At 41.6% G+C, this 10540-nt stretch overlaps 1 protein-coding gene across 3 annotated transcripts in view; it reads left to right on the top strand.

The window, feature by feature from the left end:
* Positions 1–578: 578 nt before the first annotated feature.
* Positions 579–10540, top strand: part of SMPD4 (sphingomyelin phosphodiesterase 4) — a 99669-nt gene continuing 89707 nt past the window's right edge. Inside the window, exon 1 of one of the 3 annotated variants that reach the window (XM_030217877.1) lies at positions 579–865. In XM_030217877.1, the coding sequence (XP_030073737.1) occupies positions 638–865 (228 nt within the window). In that variant the 5' untranslated portion in view covers positions 579–637. The remainder of the gene's footprint in view (positions 866–10540) is intronic. The other 2 variants (XM_030217878.1, XM_030217882.1) reach the window with 2 other exon arrangements.

The following is a 10540-nucleotide window of genomic DNA, read 5'->3' as shown; positions in this document are numbered from 1 at the left end:
CAACTGTTTAGAACCCCTAATATGTCACAACTACCTCGAGCTCACCCACGAGCTCCTGCACTAAAACCACCCCACCCATAACACAAAAACACAGTCTTAAACTCATATTAAACATTTTACCCGATACATTTTTTTCACAAATTAAAATAAAAAACGTTTCCCATACCTTTAGATGTATTAAAAGCCCGAAAATTACCCTCCGATCCTCAGCACACGCTCGCTGCACAGCTCTGCCACGAGCCGGCATCTGGCTCATGCTGTCAGCCTCCTCTCTTCCACACCGGCGCATGCGCAGCACCCGAAACCTCCGGACCCACTCGGCACCATATAAATAAAAAATAAATGATCTAAGAATTCACCGGAGCTCTCTTCTGTCTTTTTCCGGTCCTTCGCTGGCCTCATATCCACTTCGGAACCGGCTCTTCTCCTTAAACTGAGCCGGTTCCCTTAGGCCCTGGAATCCCTGTTCCCAGAAGCCTGCGTGGTCATTGTATGTCATTGGTGACGTCCGACGTCTACACAGTGCTCTCAGGACTTTCCCCAGATCGCTGCAGCCCGAGCCTGCCACAAAAAAACCCGACTATCCGGTCCCACGCCGCTCTCTCCCCCTCTTCAGGAATCAGCTCTGCACCTTAAAATGAGCCGGTTCCTCCAGGGCCCAGAATCTCCTGTTCCTGCTGCCGCCTCTCAGCTGCTCGATGCGGCCTCGCTACAGTCGCTATTGCCAACGTGTGTCAACGCTGTGACCGCTACCCTCAACTCCCCACCATTGCCGGCTTCCCTACAGCCCGACGACGCAGCGAGAACTGCTCCGACCCTCGATGCCTCACCACTCAGTCCCGGAACACCCTCCAGCAACCCACAGGTACAAATAAAAAATTAACCCTACAGGGTTACAGTAAAAAAAAGTGTCCCTTCCAGTCCCCATAAAGTTTTCCAGACTTCCTGATTTTATTGAAGTCAAACACATTATTATACAGTAGTTTTAACCTGCCACTGCTTTTCCATATCTGTATGTCAAATATACTTTTATATACTTGATTTTCTTTGATGATGGTCCCACTTACAACAAGGGCCATTCTTTAGATTTTATTGTAATTCACCCTTCTAATTTGGCTGACTCTTTCACTTGGTCGGCAGTTTTTTATTGAATTTTATTTTGAATATTTGTTTTACCAAGCCTATTGTTAGGCCAAACAAATTGGTTTGAGTAAGAGGTAGGGTAAATGAGAAGCCTTTCTGGTCAGAATTGAGTACTATATGCCCATCTTTTGATAATATTAATAATTCTTTAAAATTATGCTGGGATTTAGCTTCTTCAACTGTTTTGGACAAAATTGCCTCTTTGGTTGAGAAAAAGGTTAACGTATTTAGAAAATTCCGATGGTTTTCTAAGGAACTTAAGGTTTTGAAACAGGATTGCCAGCACCTGGAAAGGTGTTAGCGAAAAACTATGGAAGTTAGTGATAAACTTCTGTGGAGGTCTGCTTTTAGACATTTAGAGGTTTTTTTTTACAAAGCCGTGCTAGTGTTTTTAGCTCGTGGTAAAAATCAGCTGGCGGTAAACACTGAGACACCCATAGGAATATAATGGGTATCTGAGTATTTACTGCCAGCTGGTTTTTACCATGAGCTAAAAATGTTAATGCGGCTTTGTGAAAAAAAAGCCCTATAAGCGGAAAACAACAGACAGGAGGAAATTTTACTATAGTAAACTGGTTCTAGTCCTGTTGATACCAGGAGAATATTTGGTCTTGTAAATAGTTTAATGGTTAGGCCACTTATGCACTCCGGATTTCCATCTGTACAGCCATCTGCTCAAGCTTTGGCTGATTTTTTTCTCAAACAAGGTTACCCAGATATGTCTAGATCTTGAACAGGCTAAGTCTTGTTATGATCCTAATAATGTTCTTCTGGAGTCTGACTTGGCCTCTGTTAGGCAAGTATTTGGTGATTTATTCTGGGACACCTTTCAGCCTATCTCTATTAAAGAAGTTGATTTTCTATTGTTGAAAAGTTCTAGATCTCAATGCATAATTGATAGTTTCTTGCTTCTTTATTTTCTTAAGTGTCTCAGAAAGTTTTGCAGGGGTTTACACTAGGAATTAACAAGTTGCTATCTTCAGGGTCTCTACCCATCGATATGGGAAAAATTATTTTAACCCCCATTCCTTAAACTAATTGATTAGATTTATCAGTTTCATCCAGTTATTGTCCATTACCAGCATTCCTTTCATTATTAAACTGAGTCTTTTGTGTGTCAACCATTTTCAGTCTATCTAGACAAGTTTTCATGTCTACATTGTACTCAGTTTGGATTCAGAGCTGTACATGGTACTGAAACTCTTTTGCAGGTCTTGACATCATATGTAAAATAGCAGCTGTGTGTAAATATAGACAGATATTGCTGCTTCAATTTGACATCTCTGCAGCGTTTGATACTGTTAATCACACTCTTGTTCGAACACTTGGTGGAGATTCGTATCTCTGATAATGTTTTCATTTAGACTGTAAGCTCTTTTGAGCAGGGACTGTCTTTTCTTCATGTTCAATTGTGAAGCGCTGCGTACGACTGGTAGCGCTATAGAAATGATTTATAGTAGTAGTAGTTTTCAAGTGGTTTCAGGAATTTCTCACTAATCATAGTTATTACATATGGAAGAACAAATTACTTCCTATGCCTGGTCTCTGGCGTCCCCCAGGGTTCCCCACTGTTTTATGGCTTCACTGGGCAAAATTAAGCTGGAGCTAAGTGAACTGCTTTTGTCCTACGCTTATGACATTCTCTTATTGCTACCAGACCTCTGATCTTACTGTTTTTTATAATAGAATTCAAGATTGGGCTTTCAGTAACAAGTTAAAACTGAATCCCAACAAAATGAAAGCACTCTGGATTAAAAATTCTGGAGCTGTTGTTCCTTCATCAGTTTTTCTATTTGCTGATCAGTCTATTCCAGTCGAGACTGAGTCCAAGGTGTTGGGGGTAATTCTTGACTCATCTCTGACTTACGACCCTCAGGTTACTCACCTATGGTGAAAAACATTTTTTAACCGAGTTAGTTACATTTGATAAGATCATTTTTTTTATCAGGATACATTTGCCTTTTTAGTGAAAATGTTAATTCTTCCCCGCCTAGATTACTGTAATGTTCTTTATTTGAATTTGCCTGTTAAATATTTAAGGAAACTTGAACTTATACAAAACACAGCTGTTTGATTATCATACTTAATAAGTTTACCAGTTTTTCTTGTTACACTGCTAAATTGCATTGGTTACCTGCCAACGAGCAAATTTTATTTAAAGCAGCATGTTTGTTTCACCAGATTCTTTATGGTGTAACTTCTGAACTTCTGATTAACATTGTTTCTGTTCCCCTAAATAGATTTTCCTTTCATTTACATGATAAACTTATTCTTCGTCCTCCTTCCTTTAGAAATACATATTTCTTTAGTGTAGTCAAGACTATCTTTTCAGCTATGAATGTGTTTTTATGGAACTCTTTTCCTTATATTAGACTGGAACAGAATCATTTGAAGTTTCAGAAGAAAGTTGAAACTTTTTTGTTTGACAGGTTATAATTTGTGAAAGGGTTAACTGCTGTTAGCTATTGATATTGAGTTTATTTTCACTGTATTTTATTGTAATCTTATTTTGTTTTGTTTTTTCTTTTATTTGTCGTCTTGAATTCCTTAGCTGGAAAATTGTACACTGCATTGAACCCTATATAGGAAAATTGCAGTTAATAAGAATGATATTACATATACATAGAGGAGCATTTTCAATATGATGTCTAAATCCGACTTTGGACATTTTGCTGAAAATGTCCAAAAATCAAGTAGTGAAAATAACTATTTTCAAACTAGAATCTTTTTTCTTTGAAAATGACTATTTTCTAGATACTGTTGTGCTTAGTACATCCATCTTTTTGGACCTTTTAAAAAACAAAAGTCCAAGTGAAAAACACACAAAATCAAGCTATTGGAACTTAGTAGGAGCCAGCTTTCCCCTAGGCGGCACTGCAGTGGACTTCACATAAAAGGTCCTAGGTACACATCGCACCAGTACCCCCTTATATTGTATGGTGAACCTTTCAAAACCCACAAAAATCCCACTGTACCCAACTATACACCACTACAATATCTCTTATGGCTGCAGGTACCACCTATATGTGGATACAGTAGGTTTTGGGGGGGCTGACAATTTCTACCACAAGTGTAATAGTTAGTGTGGATTATGGGCCTGGGTCACCTTCTCTACAGTGCACTGCACCAACCACTAGGCTATTCCAGGAACCTGCTTGATGCTCTAATAGGACTGGCCATAACATCTGAAGCTGTCATAAAGGCTGGTATGCACTGTTTCATTTACATCTTTGTGGGGTGGAAGATGGTCAGTGGTCACTGAAGGAGTAAGGGGGTGTCATTCTTTTATTCCTGCAGTGGTCATCTGGTCATTTAGGACACTTTTTTGTGGCTTATTCATTAATAAAACAGGTCTAGACCAAAACATCCAATTTATAGCCCTGGATGTTTTTGTTTTGTTCCATTATGGCAGAAAGACGCCCAAGTGTTAGGAACACCCAGATCCTGCCCTTAACACACCCCTGACATGTCCTCTTGTGATTTGAATGCACTCCGGATGGACTTCATAAAAAAACATCTAAAAATTGGTTTTGAAAATACCTATTTGGATTTTTTGTGAGAAAAACATCCAAATGCATATTTATGCCATTTCTTGAACGTTTTGGGTTTTTTTTAAATGAGCCCCATAGTAACATAGTAGAGGACAGCACATAAAAACCTGTATGGTCCATCCAGTCTGCCCAACAAGATAATCTTATTCCATCAAGTATGATGTGATACTTCATGTGTCTAATCATGTGTATACCTGATCTTGATTTGTACTTGCCATTTTCAGGGCATAGACTGTAGAAGTCTGCCCTGCATTGTCCTTGTTCTAAAACTTCTGAAGTCGTCGTTAAAGCCCCTGAATAGCTCCACTGCAGCCCATCCAAATCTATTCACTCATGATCAGGGCACAGATCATGTGGCCCGGTGCCAATGGTGTGCTGGAGCCGGCTCGCATTAAATTTATTGGCATCTTGCGAGCCAGTTGTTAGCCGAGTGTGAGCCGGCTCGCCTCTGCTCCCCAGGTCGTCCATCATCTCCGGTCTGCAGCTCCCCGATAGCCCTCGTTTCTTTCCTGCGCAGCCGCTCTGCCTTTAAAAAATTTATTTTCCCTCGAGGCACGCCGGCGTTGAAAGCAGCAGGCTCAGCTCGGCTCCAGCCTTCCCTTCCCTCGCATCATGGTTCCGCCCTCTTCTGACGTATTTTTTGTTTCCAGGAGGGTGGAGCCATGATGCGAGGGAAGGGAAGGCTGGAGCCGAGCTGAGCCTGCTGCCTTCAACGCCGGCGTGCCTCGAGGGAAAATAACATTTTTAAAGGCAGGGCAGCAGCGCAGGAAGGAAACGAGGGCTATTGGGGAGCAGAGTGTAGCACAAGAAGAGTCATCAAGAAAGCTATGAAGAGAACGAATCCAGGAAAGAGAAAAGAAGCAGAACTTTGTGATACAGAAGATATGAGAGGAGAAGAAAAGGTGAGGGTCAAAGGTCACAGCAAGGTATTTAAGAGAATTGACAAGAGTACATGGGGTGCCAGAGAGGAAAGGGACAAAGATAGAAGGGAGGAAATTCCCTAAGATCCAGAGGGCGACAGATTTGAACAGGTTTAGAACTAGGTGACTGGAAGTTAACCATGAAGAGATGGCAGATATTAACTGAGCATGCACAGCAGTGCTGGCATCGGCAGAAGAAGCATGCTGTAAATTTTCTCACTACTCGGGCAGCATGAGCATGCATCTCTTTGGTTGAACTAAATCAAAGGTAGGCCGACTGAAAGCAGCACGAGGTAGTAGGGGTGGGGAGAAGATGCTGCATCGAGGGTGTGAGGGGGGTGTCTGAAAGAGAAGGGGAGATGCTGAATCGAGGGTGAAGTGGTGGGAGGGAGGTAAGAGAGAAGGAGAGACATTGGACCATGGGTGGATGGAGGGGAGGGGAGAGGAGGGTTGCTGGACATGGGTGGATGGAGGGGAGAGGAGAGTTGCTGGACATGGGTGCATGGAGGGCAGGGGAGAGGAGGGTTGCTGCTGGACATGGGTGCATGGAGGGCAGGGGAGAGGAGGGTTGCTGCTGGACATGGGTGGAGGAGAGGGAAGGGGGAGAGGAGAAATGCTGGACATGGATGGAGGGGAGGGAAGAGTGAGGAAGGAGATGAGAAGAGGGAAAAGGAAGAGAGGAGAATAACTGCACATGGATGGAGGAAATAGGCAGAAGCTGGATCCACTGGACAGTCAAGTCTGCAGAGGACCCAGCTTTTACTTACGGATGTAGGGCAAGAAATGAAGAAGAAAGGCGGAAAGTAAAGAAATAAATGGAAAGGAAGCCCTGGAAACGGAGTTAAGATGATAGTAGTAGTAGTAGTAGTAGTAGTAGTAGTAGATACTGGGCCAGCATGATCAGAAAAACAGTCACCAGACAACAAAGGTAGAAAAATCATTTTATTTTCATTATAGTGTTTGGAATATGTCCACTTTGAGAATCAGGTGCTCAACATTAAAAGTTTATTTTTATTTACTTATTTATGGCATTTTATCCCACATTAAACATGAATTAGATTGCCCCCCCCCCAGGCTCTCTCCCCGGCTATAGCCAGCTCTGCAATTTGGGGGGGGGGGGGACGCAGAGGTGGACGGGGGGGGGGGGGGGGGGGGGGGGGACGCAGAGCTGGACCGGGGAGAGAGCCTGTTGTTAAACATTTACCAGCACACCACTGCCCGGTGCTCCCAGCTGATATTTTAACCATCAAATTAGTATCTGTAGAAAGGAATTGTTCCTCTAGTTATAACGGATGGATTTTAAGGCCAATGAGAGTAAAATATGTATCAGTTTCTATAACTGCAGTTAGTTTCTAAATAATAATCTGAAATAGAAACTCACATTGAATAATCTATAATCTTTCTCCATTCCCCCATCTAAAATGTCCTTATATCATTACAGAAGCGGATGTCAGAATGTCCCTGTCACTCTGTGGCTAAAATGACCTTTCTTATCTTCCTGAGCACAGGATTTGGAGTTTTTTTTACCAGTGTCCAGTCAAGAATAATATTTTAGTGACTATGTGAAGATGGACAGGTTTTAACAGCTGGGGCAGCTCGCTGTTAGTCCATGGACTTTCAGTTTAAGTGACTGATAAGATTATAAATTTACTCCTGGGGAAGTGTCGCTTCTCTAAGTCAATGCCAAGACTCATGGCCCCAGGATTTTATGTGATAAACTCAATCCTGAGCCAACATCAATAAAAAAGCCACCCCCTGAGCAGATTTAAGTGTCTGACAGAACAGAAACAAACAAATTTGATACTTTGGAGCCTGTGTCTCTGAGCATTGAAGGGAGAGTCATTAAGAAAACAGGTTTTAGCTTTAAAATTGAGTCAAGACACACAGTGTTATGAGTGCTCTGGCTCAGCTACATGAATCAATGTGGCTGGAAGATACTAGGGCCAGGGCCAACTTTAATAGTTTTACTTCCAATCAGGGCATACCATGAAAGACACATTCTTTATATAGAAACCTGAATCCTAACAGTAGTACAGGGAGACTACCACTAGGGGTGCCATTTTAGGAGATGGTGCTGGCAAGGGCAGTATGACTAGGGATCACTCCTGCCCAAGAAGCCACAGGAATACCAGGAACAGACTGGTGGACCCCTGGGGTGGGAGTGGGTTTTCTTTAGGGATAGTGGGGATTCTGATCAAAGAAGAATATGATGGGGGGGTTATGAGTGCTCATTTGGGGGGTAGGGGTGTGATCGGGGGGGTTGTGGGTGCTCATTGGGGAGAGTGAGGGGACAGCACCATGATTCCTTTAAGATGCGGCCTGGGAGCACCGGGCCACACTTTGAGGCCTGATGCTCCCGCACCACTGGAATAACACTGCTTGTGAGCTGGCTTGCAAACAGCGCTATTCATTTACCACGGGAGTCAGCAAACTGCTGTATTGAGATACCACAGGTTGCTGACTCCCATAACTGGTGACTCCAGTGGTAAATCAAAATGCAGTAAAGGTTCCCCTTTTACCACATCTTGATAACTTCCTCCCACACTGTATTTGGATTTTCAGAAAGTGTTTGACAAAGTTCCTCTTAAGAACTTAAAGAGTCATGGAGGGATATAAGGTACTGCCTTTTTTGGATTGAAAACTGGCTAAAAGGAAACAGAGTAGGACTGAATGGTAAGTTATCCACATGGAAAGAGGTCAGTAGTGGCGTGCCCCTCAGGTCTGTAATGGGACTTGTGGTGTTTAACATATGGAGATAGGAGTGATTAGTGAGGTGATCAAATTTGCAGATGAAACAAAATTATTCAAAGTTGTAAAAATGGCTGAGGATTGTGAGGAATTGCAGAAGGCTCTTGTGAGACTAGGAGACCGGGCATCTAAATTATTGATGAAATTTAATAAGCCTGTTTTCCCCAGCAACCACCATTTTGGTACACACAAAACAAAGCAAGGAGGCTATCAGTTGCTCTGTCCACATTGTCATTGTTCATTGTTATTTTATCTCAGTTATATATAGAAACTTGCCAGCTTGTGCGTCATATGGATGTACACAGAGGAACTATCATAATGGAATGGCCTTTCATTGGTTAGAGTAGTAATTTGTCCTAAATCATAATCATCGTGTCAGTTGGAGGGTTGGTTATAGGAACACCCTAGAGATTTTTTCACCTAGTAAAGAGACACCAAAACAGATATCATGTTGTGAGAATCAGGTGCTCAACGTTCAGAGTTTTTATTTTTAAGTACAAAGGTTTTTTTTAAACTTTAATTAGGTTGAAACTTGAGAGCATTTAAAAACATTTTTCCCTATGCATAGATCAAAAGAGAAAGATGGTATGTAGGAACATGCTCCTTTTGTTTTTTTTAAATGCAGTTCTGTCCAGAGTCAGTCTAAATATGCCAACATTTTCCAGTTCTGTTGTGTATATTTCTTCTTAAAATCTGTTTGGATGTAAATGGCAGGGTTTTTTTGTTTTGTTTTGTTTTTTAAATCTTTGTCTCCTGACTGTGTGTTAGTATATAGATGAGTCCTGGGAATAGTGATGGCTACGGGAAAGCAGCAGTAGAAGAGTTGGAGCTGATTGACATTTATATTTTGCAAATGGTGATGCATAGCTTGATGAGATGTTCTTGCTGTCAGAACAGAATAAATCATTTCTTCGCTTCTTGTTTAAAATCAACCAAGGAGGTACAAATCTGGTGGAAATGAGTCAGCATGACTTCAACAAAGAAAATCTTGCCTTAAAACTATTAGTCGGTTAATAATCAGCTTACTAATATGATCTGATAACAGCATTTACTCAGTAATTACCCAAATCCAAACACAATTAATAATGTAAATTATATGATCGAGTCTACCTCTGATAGTTGTTAGGCTAACCCATTCTTACAATAATATCAGTTCACAATTTGGTAATTGCCATAAGAAAATTGCTTGTGAATAATGATCTGCAAGATATTATCCGAGGTAATTGCCTGACTCTGGAAACTGTTCCCATTTTAACTATATCAAGCAATTAGATAGCCAAAGTAACACCCTCAGGATCAGTCCTTAACAATTCTAGCAGTAGACACAGTCTCATTGATCCTGATGAAAGTGTAATACCAGACCATGATTACACTTATATCCCAAGACCTGTCTATCTGTCCATGTGTTCAGAAAAAAATAATTTTATATATTGCTAGATGTGTTGTTTTTACGTTGAAAACATCTTTACATTGTGAGCCTTGCATAAAGGCTTTGAGTGATAATAGTGGCAACAAACTGTGTTCATTGATAACAGAGAACAGTAAAGGTGCCCTTATTTTTCCCTTAACAGATGTTACTGAAATTTTGTATTATGAGTGAAATATTTTATAGACAGGCTTATTTTCGAAAGAGAAGGGCGTCCATCTTTCGACACAAATCGTAAGATGGGCGTCCTTCTCACAGGGTCGCCCAAATCGGCATAATTAAAAGCCGATTTTAGGCGTCCTCAACCGCTTTCCATCTCGGGGACGACCAAAGTTCACGAGGGGGGGGGGTGTCGGAAGCATAGCAAAGGCGAGACTGGGGTGTGCCTAACACATGGGCGTCCTCGACCCATAATGGAAAAAAGAAGGGCGTCCCTGACGAACACTTGGACGACTTTACCTGGTCCTTTTTTTCTTATGACCAAGCCACAAAAATGTGCCCTAAATGACCAGATAACCCCCTCCCACCCTCAAAAAAATGTTTTAAATATTTTTTTCCAGCCTCTATGCCAGACTCAAATATCATACCCAGCTCCATGACAGCAGTATGCAGGTCCCTGGAGCAGTTTTATTGATTTATTTATTTATTGCATTTGTATCCCACATTTTCCCACTATTTATTGCATTTGTATCCCACATTTTCCCACCTCTTTGCAGGCTCAATGCGGCTTACAATACATCATGAATGGTGGA

This window comes from Microcaecilia unicolor, chromosome 11 (assembly GCF_901765095.1).
Source record: "Microcaecilia unicolor chromosome 11, aMicUni1.1, whole genome shotgun sequence".
NCBI classification, from domain to species: domain Eukaryota; kingdom Metazoa; phylum Chordata; class Amphibia; order Gymnophiona; family Siphonopidae; genus Microcaecilia; species Microcaecilia unicolor.
Note: the sequence above shows the minus strand (reverse complement) of the source record. Positions and strands in the feature narration are given on the sequence as shown.